Consider the following 26359-nt stretch of genomic DNA (forward strand, 5'->3'; position numbering starts at 1 on the left):
AGAATGAGCTTTTGAGCCTTAAAATTCAATATAATTTTTATGGATTGAATTTACGTCCATAGAAACTTCTATTGTTCGTAGTTTAAACCCGTTGGATAAAATTTAATATTAATTCCACGGATGGGATATACGGTCCGTAATCCTCATTCTAAGCTCCTGACCATAGACACTATGTGCTTGCCTCGTGTTCAATATAGTAATCGAATGCTGAACAAGACCCACACAATCCTTAAACTTCTTGCTCCACCCTTTCTTACCAACCCACTCACACAGGACAAATAAATTCCCCACAATTCTCACCGTTCTTCTCACAATACTCTCTCAATCCACCATCTCCCTCAAACAACATCGCAAAAAAGTTGAAATTTTTCTCCCCCTTATCCATTTCCACAACATAATCATCCTTATACTCAAAACATATCATCGTCATCATTATCAATTGAGTAATTCAAATACTCTGATACCGCCTTCAACGCCAGTTGTTAAGCACGGTTCCAGCAACACTAGCCAATTCTTCAGCAGTGGGCAAATGGGGTTGCGAATTAGGTTGTGCAGTGAAACTGGACCAACTGAATTTTGTGATCGGAGCCGATTCAACAAGAGTTGGAAAAATCCATTCAACATTAGAATCTATTATAGCTTCCTTCAGCCTTTTCGATATTTACTTATTTCGTTTTTTGAACTAAGTAGAACCGGAGGGCTGTAGACTCATTGGGGTTTGGGGATGAAGATTGGCGTGGACATGGAGTGGAGTTGGGGGACCTTGATGCCATAAAGAATGGAGGTAGCGAACTTCTTATATTAGTCTCTACTAATCGTAACGATTTATTGGAAAACGTGACATTCTTGAACTATTTGAGCAAAAGAGTTTCGTCTGATACTGTAAAAATGTCGGAGAATCGTCGAAAACTGAAGGTTTTGGAGCAAAATCTTTGATTCCAAAGAAAAAATAGTAATTTAAATTCACACAATGGACACCAGATCTTGATAAGAAATTAGACGAGACTGTTCACGAGTTAATAGAAAAAGGCAGGTATTTTAAATTCATACAATGAAAAGTACCTATACTAAATTAGACTTGTTATTTCTAATGCATCAAATCAAACATCGTATAAGAAATAATGACAACATAACTAATGTAAGCATTACTAATATTCCATATGTCAAAAAGTTAATGAAGCCTCACACACCTTTTGTTGGTTAGACCTCTACCATGATAAAAAATTTCGGAAGTCACCATAAAAATTTAGTGATTGATTTGTTTATGGTTAGCTCTTCCAGATTAAGCCTTACCTTTTTCTCCTAACTTGCAAACAACCTTGTCTAATTTCTTATCAAGATCTGGTGTCCATTGCAAGTGTCGTCTTTTCTTTTATGGTTATTTTAGAAACCAAAGAATGATCCTCCTCTTTTTCTAAAGTAACGCTACTTTTAACTTGTCCCTCGTCATTAGTACTTCTCATTATCTTAGACCTTTTTGCCTCATCTTTTTTTATCAAAGAACCTACTACTTGATCTTGATAAGTCTCAAAGCAATTCACTATGCTTTTTCCCTTACAATGTTGTCCTAACCGTTAGATATTTTAGTTAAAGTTAGTTTTTCACCAATATATATATACCTGAATTTTCTTCCATAGGTGAAATTAGTTTGACTTATTTTATAAATGTTGGCAATTATTAGTACGAGGAACAATTTTTTGAAAATTAGGACGATAGAAATGGTAAAAGAAGCAACAACACAAGGGGAATGCTTAATTTTTCAGAAGTAGTCCATTTCATCAATGAAACTCAAGGATGTATGGAAGCACGTGAAGAACTACAATAACAAGGCAAATGAAAAGGACCTACACTAAATTAGACTTGTTATTTCTAATGCATCAAATCAAACATCGTATAAGAAATAATAACAACATAACTAATGTAAGCATTACTAATACTCCATATGTCAAAAAGTTAATGAAGCTGCACACACCTTTTGTTGGTTTGGCCGCTACCATGATAAAAAATTTTCGGAAGTCACCACAAAAATTTAGTGATTGATTCGTTTATGGTTAGCTATTCCAGACTAGGCCTTACCTTTTTCTCCTGACTCGCAAACAAGCTCGTCTAATTTCTTATCAAGATTTGGTGTCCATTGCATGTGTCGTCTTTTCTTTTGTGGTTATTTTTGAAAGCAACGAATGATCCTCCTCTTTTTCTAAAGTAACGCTACTTTTAACTTGTCCCTCCTCATTAGTACTTCTCATTCTCTTAGACCTTTTTTCCTTATCTTTTTCTATCTAAGAACTTGCTGCTTGATCTTGATAAGTCTCAGAGCAATTCACTATGCTTTTTCCCTTTCTATCTTGCACTTTCTTAGGACAAGATGTGTTGTTCTAACCGTTGGATATTTTAGTTGAAATTAGTTTTTCACCAATATATATACTTGAATTTTCTTTCATAGGTGAAATTAGTTTGACTTATTTTATAAATGTTGGCAATTATTAGTACGAGGAACAATTTTTTGAAAATTAGGACGATAGAAATGGTAAAAGAAGCAACAACATAAGGGCATGCTTAATTTTTCAAAAGTCGTCCATTTCATCAATGAGTAGGATATATGAAAGCACGTGAAGAACTACAAAAAACAAGGCAAATGAAATATCACAACACTATAAGGTTAATCAAGTTTATGTAATGGACAACACATTTTGTCCTAAGAAAGTGCAAGATAGAAAGGGAAAAAGCATAGTGAATTGCTCCGAGACTTATCAAGATCAAGCAGTAGGTTCTTTAATATAAAAAGATGAGGCAAAAAGGTCTAAAAGAATGAGAAGTACTAATGAGGAGGGACAAGTTAAAAGTAGCGATACTTTAGAAAAAGAGGAGGATCATTCTTTGCTTTCGAAAATAACTATTGAAAGACCACAAAAGAAAAGACGACACTTGCATTGGACACCAGATCTTGATAAGAAATTAGACGAGTTAGGAGAAAAAGGCAGGTATTTTAAATTCATACAATGAAAAGTACCTACACTAAATTAGACTTGTTATTTCTAATGCATCAAATCAAACATCGTATAAGAAATAATGACAACAAAACTAACGTAAGCATTACTAATACTCCATATGTCAAAAAGCTAATGAAGCCACACACACCTTTTGTTGGTTATGCCTCTACCATGATAAAAATTTTCGGAAGTCACCATAAAAATTTAGTGATTGATTCGTTTATGATTAGCTCTTCCATATTAAGCCTTACCTTTTTCTCCCAACTCGTAAACAACCTCGTCTAATTTCTTATCACGATCTGGTGTCCATTGCAAGTGTCGTCTTTTCTTTGGTGATTATTTTTGAAAGTAAATAATGATCCTCCTCTTTTTATAAAGTAACATTACTTTTAACTTGTCCCTCCTCATTAGTACTTCTCATTCTCTTAGACCTTTTTGCCTCATCTTTTCTTATTAAAGAACCTACTTCTTGATCTTGATAAGTCTCAGAGCAATTCACTATGCTTTTTCCCTTTCCATTGTGCACTTTCTTTGGACAAGATGTGTTGTCCTAACCGTTGGATATTTTAGTTGAAATTAGTTTTCACCAATATATATAGATGAATTTTCTTGCATAGTTGAAGTTAGTTTGACTTATTTTATAAATGTTGGCAATTATTAGTATGAGGAACAATTTTTTGAAAATTAGGACGATAGAAATGGTAAAAGAAGCAACAACATAAGGGGCATGCTTAATTTTTCAGAAGTCGTCCATTTCATCAATGAAACTCAAGGATGTATGGAAGTTCGTGAAGAACTACAATAACGGGGCAAATGAAATATCACAAAACTACAAGGTTAATCAAGTTTATGTAATGGACAACACATCTTGTCCTAAGAAAGTTCAAGATAGAAAGGGAAAAAACATACTGAATTGCTCTGAGACTTATCAAGATCATGCAGTAGGTTCTTTAATAGAAAAAGATGAGGCAAAAACGTCTAAGAGAATGAGAAGTACTAATGAGGAGGGACAAGCTAAAGGTAGCGGTACTTTAGAAAAAGAGGAGGATCATTCTTTGCTTACGAATATAACTACAGAAGAATAGACGATACTTGCAATGGAAACCAGATCTTGATAAGAAATTAGACGAGGTTGTTCGCGAGTAAGGAGAAAAAGGTAGGTATTTTAAATTGATACAATGAAAAGTACCTACACTAAATTAGACTTGTTGTTTCTAATGCATCAAATCAAACATCGTATAAGAAATAATGACAACATAACTATTGTAAGCATTACTAATACTCCATATGTGAAAAAGTTAATGAAGCCTCACACACCTTTTGTTGGTTAGGCCTCTACCATTATAAAAATTTTCGGAAGTCACCACAAAAATTTAGTAATTGATTTGTTTATGGTTAGCTCTTCCAGATTAAGCCTTTCCTTTTTCTCCTAACTCGCAAACAAGCTCGTCTAATTTTTTATCAACATCTGGTTTGCATTGCAAGTGTCGTCTTTTCTTTTGTGGTTATTTTCGAAAGCAAAGAATGATCATCTTTTTTTCTAAAGTAACGCTACTTTTAGCTTGTCCCTCCTCAGTAGTACTTCTCTTTCTCTTAGACCTTTTTGCCTCATCTTTTTTTATAAAAGAACCTATTGCTTGATCTTGATAAGTCTCAGAGCAATTCACTATGCTTTTTCCCTTTCTATCTTGCACTTTCTTAGGACAAGATGTGTTGTCCTAACCGTTGGATATTTTAGTTGAAATTAGTTTTTCACCAATATATTTATACTTGAATTTTCTTCCATAGATGAAATTAGTATTTTATTAATGTTGGCAATTATTAGTACGAGGAACAATTTTTCGAAAATTGGGACAATAGAAATGGTAAAAGAAGAAACAACATAAGGGGCACGCTTAATTTTTCAGAAGTCGCCCATTTCATCCAAGAAACTCTAGGATGTATGGAGGCACGTGAAGAACTACAATAAAAAGGCAAGTGAAATATCACAAACCTACATGGTTAATCAAGTTTTGTAATGGACAACACATCATGTGCTAAGAAAGTGCAAGACAGAAAGGGAAAAAGCATAGTGAATGTCTCTGAGACTTATCAAGATCATGCAGTAGGTTCTTTAATAGAAAAAGATGAGGCAAAAAGGTCTAAGAGAATGAGAAGTACTAATGAGGAGGGACAAGTTAAAAGTAGAGGTACTTTAGAAAAAGAGGAGGATCATTCTTTGCTTTGGAAATAACTATAGAAAGAACACAAAAGAAAAGACGACACTTGTAATAGACACTAGATCTTGATAAGAAATTAGACGAGGCTGTTCGCGAGTTAGGAGGGAAAGGCTGGTATTTTAAATTCATACAATAAAAACTACCTACACTAAATTAGACTTGTTATTTCTAATGCATCCAATCAAACATCGTATAAGAAATAATGACAACACAACTAACGTAAGCATTACTAAAACTCCATATGTCAGAAAGTTAATGAAGCCTCACACACCTTTTGCTGGTTAGGCCTCTACCATGATAAAAAAATTTCGGAAGTCACCACAAAAATTTAGTGATTGATTTATTTATGGTTAGCTCTTCCAGATAAGCCTTACCTTTTTCTCCTAACTCGCAAAAAAACTCCTCTAATTTCTTATCAAGATTTGGTGTCCATTGGAAGTGTCGTCATTTCTTTTGTGGTTATTTTCGAAAGCAAAAAATTGATCCTCCTCTTTTTCTAAAGTAACGCTACTTTTAACTTGTCCCTCTTCATTAGTACTTCTCATTCTCTTAGACCTTTTTGCCTCATCGTTTTTTTATTAAAGAACCTACTGCTTGATCTTGATAAGCCTCATAAAAATTCACTATGCTTTTTCCCTTTCTATCTTGCACTTTCTTAAGACAAGATGTGTTGTCCTAACCGTTGGATATTTTAGTTGAAATTAGTTTTTCACCAATATATATACTTGAATTTTCTTCCATAGGTGTAATTAGTTTGACTTATTTTATAAATGTTGGCAATTATTAGTACGAGGAACAATATTTTGAAAATTAGGATGATAGAAATGGTAAAATGAGAAACAACACAAGGGGCATGTTAAATTTTTCAGAAGTCGTCCATTTCATCAATGAAACTCAAGGATGTATGGAAGCACGTGAAGAACTACAATAACAAGGCAAATGAAATATCACAACCAAGTTTTGTAATGGACAACATATATTGTCCTAAGAAAGTGCAAGACAGAAAAGGAAAAAGCATAGTGAATTGCTCTGAGACTTATTAAGATCAAGTAATAGGTTCTTTAATAGATAAAGATGAGGCAAAAAGGTCTACGATAATGAAAAGTACTAATAAGGAGGGACAAGTTAAAAGTAGCGGTACTTTAGAAAAAGAGGAGGATCATTCTTTGCTTTCGTAAATAACTATAGAAACAAAAGAAAAGACGACACTTGCAATGGACACCAGATCTTGATAAGAAATTAGATGAGGCTGTTCGCGAGTTAGGAGAAAAAGGTAGGTATTTTAAATTCATACAATGAAAAGTACCTACACTAAATTAGATTTGTTATTTCTAATGTATCAAATCGAACATCGTTTAAGAAATAATGACAACATAACTAATGTAAGCATTACTAATACTCCATATGTTAAAAAGTTTATGAAGCCTCACACACCTTTTGTTGGTTAGGCCTCTACCATGACAAAAAATTTCGGAAGTCACCACAAACATTTAGTGATTGATTCGTTTATGGTTAGCTCTTCCAGATTAAGCCTTACCTTTTTCTCCTTACTTGCAAACAACCTCGTATAAGTTCTTATCAAGATCTAGTGTCCATTGCAAGTGTCGTCTTTTCTTTTCTGGTTATTTTCGAAACCAAAGAATGATCCTCCTCTGTTTCTAAAGTAACACTACTTTTAACTTGTCTCTCCTCATTAGTACTTCTCACTCTCTTAGACCTTTTTGCCTCATCTTTTTTTATTAAAGAACCTACTGCTTGATCTTGATAAGCCTCATAAAAATTCACTATGGTTTTTCCCTTTCTCTCTTGCACTTTCTTAAGACAAGATGTGTTGTTCTAATCGTTGGATATTTTAGTTGAAATTAGTTTTTCACCAATATATATACTTGAATTTTCTTCCATAGGTGTAATTAGTTTGACTTATTTTATAAATGTTGGCAATTATTAGTATGAGGAACAATTTTTTGAAAATTAGGTCGATAGAAATGGTAAAAGGAGAAACAACACAAGGGGCATGTTAAATTTTTCAGAAGTCGTCCATTTAATTAATGAAACTCAAGGATGTGTGGAATCACGTAAAGAACTACAATAACAAGGCAAATGAAATATCCAACCCTACAAGGTTAATCAAGTTTATGTAATTGGCAACACGTATTGTCCTAAGAAAGTGCAAGACAGAAAAGGAAAAAGCATAGTGAATTGCTCTGAGACTTATCAAGATGAAGCAGTAGGTTCTTTAATAGAAAAATATGAGGCAAAAAGGTCCAAGAGAATGAAAAGTACTAATGAGGAGGGACAAGTTAAAAGTAGCGGTACATTAGAAAAAGAGGAGGATCATTCTTTGCTTTGGAAAATAACTATAGAAAGACCACAAAATAAAAGACGACACTTGCAATGGACACCAGATCTTGATAAGAAATTAGACGAGGCCGTTCGCGAGTTAGGAGAAAAAGGTAGGTATTTTAAATTCATACAATGAAAAGTACCTACACTAAATTAGACTTGTTATTTCTAATGCATCAAATCAAACATCGTATAAGAAATAACGACAACATAACTAATCTAAGCATTACTAATACTCCATATGTTAAAAAGTTAATGAAGCCTCACACACCTTTTGTTGGTTAGGCCTCTACCATGATAAACAAATTCGGAAGTCACCACAAAAATTTAGTGATTGATTCGTTTATGGTTAGCTCTTCCAGATTAAGCCTTACCTTTTTCTCCTTACTTGCAAACAACCTCGTATAAGTTCTTATCAAGATCTGGTGTCCATTGCAAGTGTCGTCTTTTCTTTTGTGGTCTTTCTGTAGTTATTTTCGAAAGCAAAGAATGATCCTCCTCTTTTTCTAAAGTAACGCTACTTTTAACTTGTCCCTCCTCATTAGTACTTCTCATTCTCTTAGACCTTTTTGCCTCATCTTTTTTTATTAAAGAACCTACTGCTTGATCTTGTTAAGTCTCAGAGCAATTCACTATGGTTTTTCCCTTTCTATCTTGCACTTTCTGAGGACAAGATGTGTTGTCCATTACATTAACTTGATTAACTTTGTAGTGTTGTGATATTTCATTTGCCTTGTTATTGTAGTTCTTCACGTGCTTCCATACATCCTTGAGTTTCATTGATGAAATGAACGACTTCTGAAAAATTAAGTCCTTAAACCTCATACTCCACCTTTTCTTACCAATCTCACTACACATAAGACAAATAAATTCCCCACCACTCTCATTGTTCTTCGCATAATACTTTCTCAATCCACCATCTCCCTCAAACAACTTTGTGAAAAAAGTTAAAATTTTTCTCCCCCTTTTCCACTTTCATAACATCATCATCCTATCCTCATACATATCCTCATCCTTATCATCAATAGAGTACTTCAAATACTCTGATACCGCATACAACGTCTGTTCCTGAGCCCGTTTCCTAGTAACACTTACCAATTCTTCAGCAGGTGGCAAATGGGAGTTTGAATTAGGCTGTGCAGTGAAATCGGGCCAGTCGAATTTCGTGATCGAAGCCAATTCAACAGGAGTTGGACAAATCCATTCAACATCAAAATCTATTATAACTTCCTTCAACCTTTTCGACTTTTGCTTTTTTCGTTTCTAGAACTGAGTAGAACCGGAGGGTTGTAGACTCAATGGGGTTTGGGGATGGAGATTGGCGTGGACATGGAGTGGAGTTGGGGGGGACCTTGATGCCATAAAGAGTGGAGGTAGCGAACTTCTTATATTAGTCTCTGCTCATCATAACGATTCATTGGAAAACGTGACATTTTTGAACTATTTGAGCATAAAAGTGGTTAAGAAAAAAAAAAGGAAAACAATTTAGTTCCAAACTTGCCTTTTTTTTGGTTTCCCCCGTTGTTCAAAGAGCCCCAAATAAATTCTAATTTGTCCAAATTTAGTCGGTGTCCCAATTCGGACTCCGAACAATGGGTGGTAACCAAAAAAATTTAAGTAAAAATATATATTAACTTTTTTTAAAGTAATAAGATTTAAAAAATATTAGGGCCCGCTTTAAAGTTTGACTTTAGGCATCTCATTTGTAATTATATGCATGTCAAGATTACTATTTCATTAATTATGGATGACTAAGGATAATATATTAACCAATAGTTATTTTTAATAAAATTTAGCCCAAATTTTGTTTAAAGTTGAAACCATATAAATAAAATTGAAATTGAAGGAATATTCAATATTTTAGAAAAATCGAATCTGGAAAACAGAGCAGCCCGAAATCCCCTTCTCAGTTCCCGTCAAGAAACCATTTTTCTTCACCGGAATCGGAGATTTCACTCCAAACCCTTCATTTTCCGGCGATTCCCTTGCATTTTTACAGAAGCAACGAAAGCCCTTCTGCTCAAGTAGTAAAAAATGTCACGTTTTCCAATGAATCCTTATGATGAGCAGAGATTAATAGAAGAAGTTCGATACCTCCATTCTTTATGGCATCAAGGTCCCCTCACCCCCATGTCCACCCCAATCTCCACCCCCAAACCCCAGTGAGTCTATAAACCTCCGGTTCTACTCAGTTTAAGAAACAAAATAAGCAGAAATCCGGAAGGCTGAAGGAAGATTTAATAGATTCTGGTGTTGGATGGGTTTTTCCAACTCCTGCTGAATCGTCTCCGGTCACTGAATTTGGCTGGCCCAGTTTCACTCCACAACCAAGTTTGCAACCCCATTTGCCCACTACTGAAGAATTGGCTTGTGTTGCTGGGTACCGGGCTCAGCAACAGGGGTTGAAAGCGGTATCGGAGTATTTGAAGTACTCAGTTGATGATGATGATGATGAGGAGATGTATGAGGATGATGATGATATGGAAGTGGAAAAGGGGGAGAAAAATTTGAACTTTTTCGCCAAGTTGTTTGAGGAGGATGGTGGGTTGAGAGAGTATTATGAGAAGAACAATGAGAATGGTGGGGAATTTATTTGTCTTGTGTGTAGTGGGGTTGGTAAGAAAGGGTGGAGCAAGAGGTTTAAGGATTGTGTGGGTCTTGTTCAGTATTCGATTACTATATCGAACATGAGGCAGACACATAGGGCTTATGGTCAGTTCATTTGTCGAATTCTTGGATGGGATATTAATAGGCTTCCATCCATTGTTTTGTCTGCAGGTGGTAAGCCTAGTGAATCTTCTGATAAACCGGTGGAGGATCAGGTAATTTATTATTATTTCATTGGATTTATCAAGGCAATGTCGTTATTGTTAAGTTTGTGTTATGTATTATAGAGATTAGTATGAAATGTGCCCCGAAAGAGTGGAACAAATAGAGAATTAATATTGTCGACCTAGTTTGTTTGGGAAACTGATTGATTGCTTGTTTTGTCTGTCGAGAATGTTGGAAATTTTAAGAAAAATACTTTATAATGAACAATGATATAGGGAATTCTCATAGCTTGAGGCCAGTGGCGGAGCCAGAATTTTCAATAAGGGGGTTCAAAATATAAAAAAATAGACACACGAAGTAGCCGAAGGGGGTTCAACATCTACTATATATACCTAAAAAATTATTTTAACCATGTATAAATCATGTAATTTTCTGCCGAAGGGGGGATGACCCCCCTTATAATATGGTGGCTCTGCCACTGCTTGAGGCGTGTCAAAAGACTATCCTTAGGTGTATCCTAGGATTCAACAAACTCTTCTAGTATAAAATTAGGAGCACAGAAATTGACAAGGACTCAATTTGTGAAAAACCCAACACAATCTACTATAAGCAGAAGAATATATATTTTAATATATTTCAAATAAGGGTTACCTCTCATGTGTGGTTTGCGAGCTATTGCTTAGGAGCAGAGTTTCTACTCAATGGGCACACAAAAGGTAGCGGTTGTGGTTTCCCCTGTCATAAAAATATTACCAATAAGAAAAAAGGCTCCAGTGGTCACAAAATTACTATAATCAGAAACCCATTAGCCAGAAAGCCTTGTCTATTAGACTTAATGCCAATAAATTGACTTCAATGGTAATGACAATAATCATAGAGGAAAACCATGAAGGCATAAGCTCAACCATTCTAGTTTACATTGATTTAGCCAAGCAAAGCAAAATACTCTGTTCAAGTTTTGCTGTCCCATAAATTGTATGTCTTGATTTTTTGAAAATATGCAAATACCAAGAATCAAACAGGATGTTGAGAGAGAATAGGGGAAAGCCCTAGGAAGTACATGAGAAAGAACCAGAATATAATTCATGAAATGAAGAGACAAAAAGAATTCTGTCTATTCTAGAAAAGTCAACTGTTTGTATTCACACCAAGTAATCATAAACGGAAATAGTATTCTGTTCGACTAGGGTCTATCTTCAGGTATTAGGCTTCGAACTTCAGACTTCAAGTTTGGCCAATTCGAATGACGGATCCAATAAAACATTGCAGGGGAATGAGGATGCTGGTGGTAAAGATTGTTTGAGTGGTCTAAGCAATACAACAGATGCTGTAAATGTTGGCACTGATGAATTATCTCAGCAAAAACAGTCTTTTAGTAATGAAAACCAACAAGAAAATAGTGGTGGCTCCACAGCATTAGAGGTTAGTTTTATGCAGTTTCTATATGCTTGGTCTTATAAATTATTGGATAAGATTATGTCAGTGGTAGCTGACTTGTATTCTTTCTTTAGCACAACTCCCTAATTGAAGCCAATGTCAGCAATGAGATTCCTGAAACAGCAAAAGAGAACACAGAGGGTGCATCCAATTGTCCGGTAAGATTTTTGGTCGTTGAAAAGTGGTTCCATGAAAACCTACTTCTGGGTTACTTACCTTATTTAGTTTGTGTTTCTGAGATCAAACTTTCTCGAAGATCCACTGCTACCCCTCCTTTATCTCTTCCTTTCTCCAATGAAAAATTCCACTTTCATGTTCGTCTTAGACATGGCGTGTCTTCTTTCAGTCCTTTTCTGGCTTCTGCTGTGGTAAGTGGTAACTCATAATTCTTTTGTGCTTAGTGAAGAATTGTTTTTAGGGAATTGGGTTTTTGGGGAAGGATTCTTTGAATGTTAGCGGAAATGAATACGAGTCTGAGGTTGTGGATGATGAGTCAGAAGCTGAGAATGAGGATGAACTTTCTGTTTCTCCAGCGTCTTCTCCGGTTGTCACTCGTTAATCGGAGTAAAAACCCTAGCATTCCAACACATATTCTCACCATTTTTACTTTCCTTTGAAAAACCAGATCTCACCACAAAAATGATTCGAGTTGAGGTGGAAAAGAACCAGATCTGTAAGAAGACCTAGTTCTGGAACTAATGACAAAAGAGGTACAAATGACATGGCGGCTAACTATGGATTCAGAATGAAGAAAAAGAAAGGGATTTTAATGGAAACAAAAAGAGATTTAATGCTTTAAAAATTGTGAAGCACGTGTAATAAACACAGAAAAAAAGTTAAGTGCGTGTAATACACACAGAGGATACTCATTTGGTTATTATGCCTCATTAACATTTAGGGTGACATTTATTCAATTTTAAAATAGTTTAGGGTTAATACGACCCTTGTTACGACTCGATTTCGAAAACTAAGGTTTCGAAACCATTTTCGCAACTTTTGGCAATTTTGTTGAGTTTTTGGAAAATTTTATAATTTGGAAGTCGCCACTTAATTTTTTAGGAAAAAATTAAGAAAACCATTTTAAAAGGAAATTTTGAAAGGAAATACTTTAAATAAACCAGAGTCGGGTAAGGGTTCGAATAATTATCTAAGGAAGGGTTTAGGCATCTTAGAGAATCCGCTAACACGCGGTTGACCGACGGATTTAAAAGTTTGGCTAATTTTATAAAATAAAAGAATTACTTATAAAAATCTTGTTTGAAACTTAGATAAAAATCTTTTGATGCTTGTTAAAATTTCAAAAATAATCCTAACTTAAAACTTTTATCCGTAGTCAAGTTTTGAACCATACAATTAATTCAAACTCACCAACATGGATCAAGGGACCTTGCTTAACAACTATGAAAGGATATAAAAAATCCTTAAGTCATTCATACAAAGTCTTAAGTTATTTTTTAAGAGAACTAATTTTAGTTTAAGAAAACTTAACAACTCTATCCTAGTCAAAATTTGGACTAAATAGTTAATTCAAAACTCATAAACATAGATTCAAAGCTCATTACTAACTATGAAAGAATATGGATAATTCTCAAGTTAGTCTAAGAGATAAAGTTGCCTAACTTAAAAGAGTTTTAAATACTTAAAATAAACGACTAACGAGATAGAAGAGTTACTTAAAAAACTTCCAAGGATTCGTCTAAGTTGGATAAAAGAAAGATCAACAGCCACAAAAATAACAAGGTAAATAAATATAAACAATATATAAGATAACTAAGAACTTTCAGCCCATAAGCTATCACTTCGGGGCTGAAAGTAATGCCCTTTGCCGTTTAGATTTTAGGTTTTTGACCCCAAAATGTTTCTGTTCCTGCTGTGCTATTCTCAAACTTTGGAAATCCAAGAAATGTTGCTCTTCCAGCCCTTTGAGGCTGCTGCAAATCTGCTGCGCTTTTTTGATTGGATTCTCAAATCCAAATTTCAAATTTTTAGCCCTTTTAGGACTGCTACTGCTGCTGTTGATGAGCTACTGTCACCTTGCCTCATTTCTTGGATTTTTAACTCAATAATAATAACTTCCTTTTCAAGACTTGGTGGAGGCTGACTCGAACGAAGAGTATGCAAGGGGAGGAGTCCAATTGGACTCAATGGTAGAGTGTTCATGCACCAAGAAAAAGAGGGAAGAAGAGATTAACAACAACATTAGGATGAAATCAACTTTAAGCTAAAAAGATAAACAATGTCATGTAAGCTAATAACTCTAAATGACATGTTTATCATGGCTGAAATTATACCAAACTTTTTACCATATACTACTATCGATTATAGAAAAACAAAGATAAAGCCAATATAAATTAGAGAAAAGAACTATATCAAGTAAATACGGATTTACTGCTTAAGGAAACAAGCTAATGTCAACATGAATTAACTTGAGACATGACACACATAGCCATTAGTTTACTGAAAAATGTGTTCAGAAATAACAAACAAACAAAAAATAAAGATCAACAAACAAACAATGAATAAACAAATAAGAAGACAAGCTAACTCTAATAGTACTTAGTCTCCTGGAAACTAACGTGAACATCAAAGTGAGAAAAAAAAAAAAAAAAAAGAACTTGAAGCTTACAAATTTAAGCTCAGATCATCTCAATAGACCAAAACACTATGCTAGTTATTGAAAATTGATTTAGAGAATGAATTGGCTAGGCTAAAGAAAAGTCTATTCTGCCAGAAAGAAGAAAATTGCATACTTACTCGTAGAAAATAACCCTTTAACACATAAGAGAGCAAACAAATAGACACATTCTAAAGTATTGAGATCACTAAATCGAAATGGAGTTGGTTATTGGATTGAAAGAACTCGTTATACTAGAGCAACTGATGTAATACTATCTAATTCATATTGGAAGTGATAAGAACAAACAGAATGCAAAGTTTGACTAACCAAGCCTAATGCTAGACTGATTATTACAAACATAAGACAAAACAGAGACAACATATCGAAAGCAGAGGCATGAAATAACAAGATTACAAAAAAAACTGATGAAAAGAGTCACGAAAACAAGAGACTTTAAGATCAGGTGCAACCAGGATGCATACTAATCATATATAACTCAAAGTATTTATCATAATGAAATTCTAAGCTACTCTTTATATGAATATTGACTAAAACAAATCGACCAATTTAACATACAAGAGAAGCTAAACATAAGAGCTATCTCACATAAACAAGAATGAAGTAATACTAGCAACCAACCTCTTTTCAACAAATATGAATTTAATAACAAACAATATAAGACAGAGAACTGGACATATTTGAAACTTAAAGAGAAATATAGAAAAAAAAAAATATATAACTTCAATGATTCAGCTAAACATTATCTACAACAAATAAGTTGTTTTCATAATACTAAGATACTGGAAAGCAAGAACCAAATTTCTAGCAAATACGACAAACTAATCTGATCCCGTCACACAACAAAAATAAAATATATATATTTAGAAGAAGAAAGAATTACCTTTCGTTGAGCAGGAACTGGGATGACGAGTGGCAAGCAACGAGCTTCCACCACCAAAGGAGCTTTTCCGGAAAGCTTGGATGAAAACTTCAAGGACGGGGCCTTATGAAAAACCTTAAAGCTTTGGACTATCTAAATCGATTTCGTTGTAAACCTTCTATCTCTTTCTATCCCTCCAGAACCCCCTATTCAGTGAAATAACATGGGTATTTATAAGGAAAAACTAGGGTTCGGAGTTTGGGAAAAGGGCCAAGAAGTTGGATAAGAACAAGGCCCACGAATTTGAAAATTCCCTCCCAAATTCTCTCCAAGGACGGAAGAATATACTGAATTGATCCTCATTTCAAACGGATTGGAATGAGATGGAGGGTCTCGATCGATTGAGCGTCCTTGAGATGTTATGTGCCTCAATCTCACGCCACAAGGACGAAAATGCGTGCTGCTTTTACTGGAATAACAGCTGGAACAATACTATCGGAGAGGGACATTGAGGAATAAGACAAGAAAAGGCAGCGTACTGCCTGTTGCCGCTGCTTTCCGTCCGTCTCCGTGAGATTTCCGTGTGCTGCTGTTTGCCTTCGTTGTTTGGGATAGTTGTTAACTCTTTGTTGAACAAAAGAAATGGGCCGGGTTAAGGGGAAATGGATTGGGTCAAGATTATTTAGAGTGGGAATTGGGCTGGGAAGGTTAATTGAAATTGAAACTTGGGTTCAAATTAGCAAGTTGGCCCAAAGCTTGGTTTAAAGTGAAATGGGATTGGCTAGCTTTGATTGGTGAATTCGACTAAAAAATTAAAATAAGACGAATTAATATAATCAATTAACGAGCTTCTAAATTTTAACAAAATAAAATAACTATTTTGAAATAAAAGATCGACTATACCAATTAACTCATGAATTAGTGTGTGTGTATATATATATATATATATATATATAAGAGAAATAAAACATACTCACTCAAAACATTATTTTTCGGTAAACTGATTTTCTCAAATATTCAATTAAAATGAAGAATATGTAAATATATATATATATATATATATATATATATATATATATATATTATCAATATAAAAACATATAATCTAAATGAAAAATTGGAAAAAGTCTTGAAAAAATGATTTTGAAAGTATTTTTTTTTCGAAAACAATTATTTTAAATTATTTGAAATTGAAGAAGCTTGGAAATTAATTCAATTGTGGAGGGTCAAAATTGGGTGTCAACAACCCTAGTTAAGTTTAGGTGTGTCGCTAGGATATTAGGTTTTTCGGAGGTGCTTGTGCCTTATCCCAAGATATAAAATAAAAAATTGTGAACTACCACTTTACTGTGAGCAGTTCTTCCAGAAACTCTTATATATCTAGTGTTTAATATTTTATAAAATGTAGTTAACTATTTATATCTTAGAAGGTTTTCTAAATATAGGTTGGATCTGTGGATGAAAGATAGCTCGTCACAAAAAGGAATCAATCTTAAATAAGATTGTGAAGGTATGTTACCTGCGAGTATGGTTGTGACTTGTGAGAAAGAAGGTAGGTTCTCCGACCTGTTTAGCCGTCTACAACTCCACACAGGATAGGCTTTTCTAAATATAAGTTAGACCTATAGATGATATATAGCTCATCATGAAAAAGGTGTCGGTTTTAATTTCTAGACAAGATTGTGGAATGAGCTGGCCCATGATTATGGTTGTGAGAGAGAGGGTTGTTTCTGGGAACCTAGTTAGTTGTTCAAAAATCTAATGATGCCCCAAAATCACAAACACATTTGCCCACTCCTGAACAATTGACCCATTTAGTCGTTAAGGAGGCCCTCAGTCTCTGAAGGCTGTATCTGAATGTTTGAGTACTCAGGCAATGCTTAGGATGATGTTATCGAGGTGGAAGAGGGGACACAAGATTATACTCCCTCCGTCCCATTTTATGTGGCACCATTTCTTTTTGGTCAGTCCCAAAAAGAATGTCACATTTCCTTATATGACGAGTATTTAAAGGTACAATTCCTCTTTTACCCTTGTTGGTCCCACTTAATCTTAAAATAGTACTCCAATACATTTATCAGGAGAGAGAAAAGTGAGTCTACTTTTTAATATGACTATTTTTTGAAGGGGAAATTTGGTAAACATTTCAAAGTCTTCATTTATTTCTTTAACTTCGTGCTCGGTCAAATGTTGCCACATAAAATGGGATGGAGGGACTAACGTTTTTTTTGTTTAATTTTAGGGAGGATGCTGTGTTGTGATAGTATTGTGATGAGAACCGTGATAGTAGGGAATTTTGTTGTCTTGTGTGTTACTGGGTAAGAAAAGGTGGAGGAAGAGGTAGTAGGTTTGTGTTAGCATGATAGACAACTAAATGATTGTATATATTAATGTAATTATATAGTGATATAAATTAGCATGATCATATACATTTGTTGTAGAATCATATGAATAAATATTGTGATAGAATAGCTGGAGGGATAGCAAGGCAGATTTAAAGGGATTCAATGGCAGATTTGTATAGCTGATCTTTAGGGATAGGAATGGCGGATCTTTAGGGATGTGTAATCTTTATTTTCTCTATATAATGGAAAGACTCTCTCACTTTGAGAGTCATTCAGTTGAAAATTGACATGGTATCAGAGCCTTCTATTGGCTGTCTTATTTCATAGAGTCATCTGTGGTTCATTTTAATTTTTTTTTGAAAATCTTGGTTTTTGGCTACCTCCTGGGAATTTTGTTCTTGGTCATTCTAGTTGCTTTCTTGAGTCTTTGTAGTTTTATAGCTATTCAAAAGCATGAATTCACATCACTTTGAATCCTTCAGTGTTCGTTTCACTGGAAAAAAATATTTTTCTTGGGAGTTTCAATTTCAGTTGTTTGTCACCAGCAAAGAACTATGGGGCCATATAGATGGAAGCAATCATGTTCCTACTGATGCAACAAAGCTAGGTGAATGGAAGATTAAAGATGTTCGGGTGATGACATGGATTCTAGGGTCAACTGACCCTCTTATTGTTCTTAATCTCAGGCCGTACAAGACAGCTAAGGCCATGTGGGATTATTTACAAAAGGTTTACAACCAAGATAATAGCGCAAGACGCTTTCAGTTGGAGTATGAAATTGCTAATTACTCTCAAGGAGGTCTTTCAGTTCAGGATTATTTTTCTGGATTTCAAAACTTATGGGCTGAATTTACAGATATTGTTTATGCCAAAATACCTACTGAATCCATATCAGTGATTCAGGCAGTTCATGAGCAAAGCAAGCGAGACCATTTTTTGATGAAATTACGCTCCGACTTTGAGAGTGTTCGCTCTAACTTGATGAATCGTGACCCGTCTCCCTCTTTGGATGTTTGCTTAGGGAATTACATCGTGAAGAGCAACGTCTTGTCACACAAAATGTTTTTAAGAAAGAAAATGATGTCACTGTTGCATTTGCTGCTCAAGGTAAAGGAAAGGGCAGGGATATGAGTAGAACTCAATGTTATAGTTGCAAGGAATATGGTCATATTCCTAGCAATTGTAGCAAGAAGTTCTGTAATTATTGCAAACAACAAGGACATATTATCAAAGAGTGTCCCACGCGCCCTCAAAATCGTAGGATCAATGCTTTTCAAGCAGGATAAATGGTTCCACTGATGATAACTCATCTTCAAGACAAGTTCTTACTCCTAAAATGGTACAACAAATGATCGTGTCAGCCTTTTCAGCATTGGGATTACAAGGTAATGAGGTTACATCTAATTTTTGGATTGTTGATTCAGGCGCTTCCAATCATATGACCAACTCAACGAGCATCCTAAAAAATGTTCGTAAGTATCAAGGTCCATCACAAATACAGATTGCCAATAGTAGTAATTACCCATTACCAAGGTTGGGGACATTACTCCAACTTTCAAGAATGTTTTTGTTTCACCAAAGCTCTCAACTAGTCTTATTTCAGTTGGACAATTGGTAGCTAACAATTGTGATGTGAATTTTTCTCGTAATGGTTGTCTTGTGCAAGATCAGGTGTCGGGGACTATAATCGCGAAGGGGCCTAAAGTTGGACGATTGTTTCCTATACACTTTTCCATTCCTCCTGTTCTATCTTTTGCTTGTACTTCTACTGCTGGTAAAACTGAGGTTTGGCATAAGCGTCTAGGACATCCAAATTCTGTTGTGTTGTCTCATTTATCAAATTCTGGTTTATTGGGAAATAAAAATAAATTTTCAGTTGCTTCCATTGATTGTTTTACTTGTAAATTAGGCAAAAGTAAAACTCTTCCTTTTCCTAATTTTGGTAGTCGTGCTACAAAGTGTTTTGATGTCATTCATAGTGATGTTTGGGGCATTTCACCAATTATTTCTCATGCTCATTTCAAATACTTTGTGACATTCATAGATGATTATAGTCGGTTTACATGAGTGTATTTTCTTCGATCCAAATCTGAGGTATTTTCCATGTTCAAGACATTTTTGGCTTACATTGAGACTCAATTTTCTACATGCATCAAATTATTAAGATCTGATTCTGGTGGAGAATATATGTCTTATGAATTCAAAAAATTCTTGCTTGACAAAGGGATTGTCTCACAACACTCTTGCCCATATACACCACAACAAAATGGAGTTGCTGAACGAAAAAATCGGCATCTTTTAGATGTCACTCGTACTTTATTGATTGAGTCATCTGTACCATCTAAATATTGGGTGGAAGCTTTGTCTACTGCTGTCTATTTAATTAATAGATTGCCATCTAAAGTGCTAAATCTTGAGTCTCCATATTTTCGTCTTTATCACCAAAATCCTAACTATAGTGATTTTCATACATTTGGTTGTGTTTGTTTTGTGCATTTTCCTCATTCGCAACGCAATAAACTTTCTGTACAATCTACTAAATGTGCTTTTATGGGTTATAGTACTTCACAAAAAGGTTTTATTTGTTATGATCCATGTTCTCACAAATTTCGTATTTCTAGAAATGTTGTTTTCTTTGAGAATCAGTATTTCATTCCTACGATTGTAGATTCATCTTCTGTTTCTCCTCTTCTTCCTACTTTTGAGGATTTATCATCTTCTTTTAAGAGGTTCAAACCTGGATTTGTGTATGAATGACGTCGGCCAACTTTACCCTATCCCGACACTGATCCGCCGCCTGAAACTGCACGACAACTAGAATCTGAGAATTCTTCAAGATCTGGTCCTCTTGAGTCTACTCGGCGATCTACAAGAGTATCTCGTACTCCCAATTGGTATGGCTTTTCCTCTACTTTGTCCAACATATCTGTTCCATCTTGTTACTCACAAGCTTCCAAGCATGAATGTTGGCAGAAAGCAATGGAGGAAGAACTTTTGACTCTTAAAGAAAATGACACATGGGACGTTGTTTCATGTCCTTCAAATGTCCGCCCTATTGGATGTAAGTGGGTTTATTCAATCAAACTTCATTCTGATGGAACTCTTGATCGGTACAAGCCCGATTGGTTGTTCTTGGTAACAGACAAGAGTATGGGGTGGACTATGAGGAGACTTTTGCACCCGTAGCCAAAATGACTATGGTACGAACTATTATTGCCATTGCTTCTTCACAAAATTGGTCTCTTTATCAAATGGATGTCAAAAATGCTTTTCTCCATGGTGATCTTAAAGAAGATATTTATATGAAACCTCCACCTGGTTTGTTCTCATCGCCTACATCAGATGTATGCAAGTTGAAGCGGTCTTTGTATGGATTAAAACAAGCTCCAAGAGGTTGGTTTGATAAGTTTCGGTCTACTTTGCTACAATTTTCTTTTGAGCAGAGCAAATATGACTCATCTTTGTTTCTTCGGAAAACATCTACAGGTTGTGTTCTTCTTTTGGTGTATGTAGATGACATTATTATCACAGGAACTGATTCTTCACTAATTACTTGCCTCCAACAGCAGCTTAAAGATTCTTTTCATATGAAAGATCTTGGTACTCTTACTTATTTTTTGGGTTTGGAAGTTCATAATGTTGCTTCAGGTGTATTTCTAAACCAATACAAATATACTCAAGATCTGATTTCTTTGGCTGGTCTTCAAGTTTCCTCCTCCGTAGATACNTGTTAAGCATTCAAAATCAAAGAGTTGAGCCCTTTCTCCAGATCTACAAGTTAAAAGTTGTCAGGCTATTCCTTTTGTTGGTTTCTCCAGAGTCCAGAGTTTCTTGTATGTAAATTGTTTTCTCAATTGAAAGAATTGATACATGTATTATCCCAGCCTGCAAATTGTGTACCAATGTGTTTTATTGGGGAAGGACAACTTCTTTGATTTATTTGAAGAAACTAATTTATTATAATTTCTCTGTTTTAAAAATAAATAAATAAATAAATAAAATATCTTGGAAGAGTAAAAAGCAAGATCGTGTGTCAAAATCTTCAACAGAGGCTGAATATCGATCCATGTCTACTGCTTGCTCCGAGGTTGTATGGCTTCGTGGATTACTTGCTGAGATTGGATTTCCCCAATCTCATCCTACTCCTCTCCACGCTGACAATACAAGTGCTATTCAGATTGCTACTAATCCAGTTTTTCATGAGAGGACCAAACACATCGAAGTGGATTGTCATTATATAGGAGAAGTTGTAGATAAATGAGTCATTACTCTTCCACATGTGTCCAGTGATCTTCAAATAGCTGATGCGTTTACAAAATCCATGGCACGGCAACGCCATCAGTTTCTAGTAGGCAAATTGATGCTTCTTGATCCACCAGCATCAATTAGATGGGGGATGTTAGCATGATAGACAACTAAATGATTGTATATATTAATGTAATTATATAGTGAGATAAATTAGCATGATCATATACATTTGTTGTAGAATCATATGAATAAATATTGTGATAGAATAGCTGATTTGAAGGGATAGCAAGGAAGATTTAGAGGGATTCAATGGCAGATTTGTATAGATAGAGTGGCTGATCTTTAGGGATAGGAATGACGGATCTTTAGGGATGTGTAATCTTTATTTTCTCTATATAATGGAAAGACTCTCTCACTTTGAGAGGCATTCAGCTGAAAATTGACAGTTTGTGGAGCACTTGTTCTGCATTCAATTGTTATAGTCAACACAAACAAAAGGCAGCCACATAAGGCTTGTGGTCAGGTCATTTATGAAATTCTTGGATGGTGCATATAGGCTTCTATCCATTGTTTTATCTGCAGGCTGTAAGCTTGGTGAATCTTCTGATAAATTTTGAAGGCTCAGGTTAATTGCTGATATTCCATTGGGTTTTAATTGGACATAGTCATCACCAATTGGGATTAAGGCATGATTGTTGTTGCCGTAGTTACATTAGGTCTTGTAGGGATAAATGTGAGTAGAGAACCTTTAGTTAGAGAACCCCCAATTTGTTTTTATACTTTTTGGAATGAAAAATATACCCGATACAGTGGAACATATTGAAGACTCGAATGGTTGACCAGGTTAGGTAGTTTGGGTTAAGGAGAGGTTGATTAATTGATAGTCATCACCAAATTGACAATGGAGAATTTATTTGGGGGGCGGGGGGGAGGGGAGGTAGGCGAGAAGAAGGAAATAGAATTACAACAAATTTCTTTTTTTGTGCCATTTTATGTTAACAAGTTAACATCACTGTGGTCAAGTTTCCAATGTGATTAACAATGAAAGTATAAGCTTAAAACTATATGGTTCGCACTGAATGTGGCATACTGGCTGTTCAAGTTATTATCGTATCTCATAAATTGAATTTGTAAACATTTTGAAATGTTGCAGGGTAATGAGTGTGATGGTGGTAAGTTCAGCTTGAGTGATATAAGCAATACCAAAGATACTGTAAATATTGGCAGCAGTGAGTTATCTCAGCAAAACAGGTCTTCCAGTAACGAAAACCAGCCAGAAAATAGTGGTTTCTCCACAACGTTAGAGGTTAGTTCTATGCAGCTTCTATATGTTTGGTCAGATACCTTTTAAATTAGACAGTATTGAAGGAAATAATGTCAGTGGTAGCTGACTTGTATTCTATCTTTAGCACAAGTCCACAAGTGAAGCCAATGCAAATGAAGATGTTAGCAATGATATACCTGAAACAGCAAAAGAGAACGCAGAGGGTGCATCCAATTGTCTGGTAAGGCTTTTGGTCTAGCATTCTTCGTTGAAAGTTTGTTCTGTTAAGATCTGTTCTGGTTTGTTGCCTTCTTTGTGTTGTGTTTCTGAGATGAATAATTTGTTAACTATCACTTTTCTCGTATCTCTTCCTGCAACTCAACATATCCATCTTTTAATATTTGATAAACATGTACTTAACTAATAAAAAAAGAAGTTTCTAAATGGAAGTTAGAGACAGCTCATCACAAAAACGAGACAATCCTAGACAAAAATGCACTTTGGAGATGATAAAACAAAAGCATTGGAAGAAGTTCAAAAGGAAGTGATAGCCGCCCTATGGGGAGATATGGTATACCACATTTGGAAAGCAAGGAACTGGAAACAATTCAAAGGAACAAATATTCAACATGTTGATATAGTGAGGGATATTACACGTGAAATTGTAGCAAGGATAGAAATGTATAAGAATACCAAAAAAGCAATTAGATGTAGGAGTTTTTGGCACAAATTATGTAACTGGTTTGTTATTTTTGTTTGAGGCCACTACAAATCCTACTTAGAGGAGATTGAAGGGTGGTGCTCATAGATTGTATATGGCTCTTTTGATAATAGAAATATTCACATTGGTTGCCAAAAATCCTAGACAATTTTGGAGGTAGGTGACCTCCCGGGGCGGAGCCACCTTGTGAACCCCCTTGGATGGAAAATTATATTATTTATACATGGTTAAAATAATTTTATATGTATATATAGTAGATGTAGAACCCCCTTTGGCTACTTCATGTGTCTGTTTCTGCAGATTTTGAATTCCCTTATTGAAAATTCTGGCTCCGCCTCTGGTGACCGCTGAGCATGGCTGAGAGAAAGAGGGTTGGTCCTCCAAACCTGGTCAGCAGTCCACACGGGATAAGGCCCTTTCTAAATATAAGTTAGATCTATAGCTCATCAAAAAAAGGAGTTTATCATAGACTGAATTTGGAGGTAGGTTTACCATAAGTACATATGTGAGAAATAGTGTTGCTTCTCAGACCGGGTTAGCTGTCTACAAAGGATAGGCCTCTAAAGTTTAAACCATTGAATCTGACTTGGTGTAGTCAAAAGTTTGTCCGCCTTTTTGCAGTCTCAATGTTCTCTCGTCGGTTATGTGTTGCATCCACTCAGTGCTCCCATGTATAATCTCATTCTGAAGTGATCAAACAAAATAAATTAAGATGTAAAACCTTCACAATCACGCACCACCTTCTTTTACCCATTCTACCAAAAGGAATTGTAGTCACTGTTTACACAACGGGTAAGGTATATAAATTTATAAAGGATTGCATATTTCACGTAGTTAACTTGTCTTATATATATCTACTGCCAAAGAGAAATGTGCTACTCAGCATTGAGTTGTCACTTCCTGGGTTCTTGCATATTCCCAGTGTCCCTGTTGTATCGTCATTTAACTACTAGTTCCCTCTTACTTTCTTAGACTTGTAACAAATTCATATATTCGATTTCATTACTTTTGATCTGAAATATGGTTACTATCTGTCATCCAGGAACCATTGCCAGATGATATGATTGTTGCAAATGAAGAAAACAATGATGTTTCAAGTGAGGAGAGTTGAATGTTAATGGACTTATTATTCAACAACTTTGAGAATGCAACGTGAAACAGCTCATGCTTTCAAGATTTCCCGTTCCAGGAGATCATCTCTCATGATAATGATTGTGATATGATTGAGGGAAAACCTATAAGTTAGTGATATTAGGCTTGTTTGTAATCTCGTGATCTCTCTTGGTAACTCGAACAAGTTTAACCTTCAAATTACAACTGTCAGATTACAAAAATTTAGTGATTGATTTGTGTATGCTTAGCTCTTCCAAATTAAGCCTTACCTTTTTCTCCTAACTCGCAATCAGCCTCGTCTAATTTCTTATCAAGATCTGGTATCCATTGCAAGTGTTGTCTTTTCTTTTGTGGTCTTTCTGTAGTTATTTTCGAAAGCAAAGAATGATCCTCCTCTTTTTCTAAAGTACCGCTACTTTTAACTTGTCCCTCCTCATTAGTACTTCACATTCTCTTAGACCTTTTTGCCTCATCTTTTTCTATTAAAGAACCTACTGCTTGATCTTGTTAAGTCTCAGAGCAATTCACTCTTCTTTTTCCCTTTATGTCTTGCACTTTCTTAGGACAAGATGTGTTGTCCATTACATAAACTTGATTAACCTTGTAGTGTTGTGATTTTTCATTTGCCTTGTTATTGTAGTTCTTCACATGCTTCCATACATCCTTGAGTTTCATTGATGAAATGGACGACTTCTGAAAAATTAAGCATGCCCTAACCGTTGGATATTTTAGTTGAAATTAGTTTTTCACCAATATATATACTTGAATTTTCTTCCACGGGTGAAATTAGTTTGACTTATTTTATAAATGTTGGCAATTATTAGTACGAGGAACAATTTTTTGAAAATTAGGACGATAGAAATGGTAAAAGAAGCAACAACACAAGGGGCATGCTTAATTTTTCAGAAGTCGTTCATTTCATCAATGAAACTCAAGGATGTATGGAAGCACGTGAAGAACTACAATAACAAGGCAAATGAAATATCACAACACTACAAGGTTAATCAAGTTTATGTAATGGACAACACATCTTGTCCTAAGAAAGTGCAAGACAGAAAGGGAAAAAGCATAGTGAATTGCTCCGAGACTCATTTTGAAGGCTCAGGTTAATTACTGATATCCATTGGGTTATAATTGGACATAGTCATCACCAATAGGGATTAAGGCATGATTGTTGTTGCCGTAGTTACATTAGGTCTTGTAGGGATAAATGTGAGTAGAGAACCTTTAGTTAGAGAACCCCCAATTTGTTTTTATACTTTTTGGAATGAAAAATATACCCGATAGAGTGGAACATATTGAGGACTCGTATGGTTGACCAGGTCAGGTAGTTTGGGTTAAGGAGAGGTTGATTAATTGATAGTCATTACCAAATTGACAATGGAGAATTTATTTGGGGGGGGGGGGGGG

General features: G+C 35.1%; 2 protein-coding genes and 1 pseudogene across 2 annotated transcripts in view; 1 reads left to right on the forward strand and 2 right to left on the reverse strand.

Moving 5' to 3' along the window:
- The window catches only part of LOC125865690 (peptide-N4-(N-acetyl-beta-glucosaminyl)asparagine amidase A-like), a 74284-nt gene that overhangs the window by 3164 nt on the left and 44761 nt on the right, over positions 1-26359 (reverse strand). The gene's annotated exons all lie outside the window — the stretch shown is intronic.
- The window catches only part of LOC125865333 (uncharacterized), a 50594-nt gene that overhangs the window by 149 nt on the left and 24086 nt on the right, over positions 1-26359 (forward strand). Inside the window, exons 2-7 of the mRNA XM_049545536.1 lie at positions 480-602; positions 691-915; positions 9766-9963; positions 10012-10374; positions 11525-11746; positions 11836-11919. Of these exons, the coding sequence (XP_049401493.1) occupies positions 480-602; positions 691-915; positions 9766-9963; positions 10012-10374; positions 11525-11746; positions 11836-11919 (1215 nt within the window). The remainder of the gene's footprint in view (positions 1-479; positions 603-690; positions 916-9765; positions 9964-10011; positions 10375-11524; positions 11747-11835; positions 11920-26359) is intronic.
- Positions 109-8985, reverse strand: LOC125865334 (uncharacterized; annotated as a pseudogene).

This window comes from Solanum stenotomum, chromosome 5 (genome assembly GCF_019186545.1).
Source record: "Solanum stenotomum isolate F172 chromosome 5, ASM1918654v1, whole genome shotgun sequence".
NCBI lineage: Eukaryota > Viridiplantae > Streptophyta > Magnoliopsida > Solanales > Solanaceae > Solanum > Solanum stenotomum.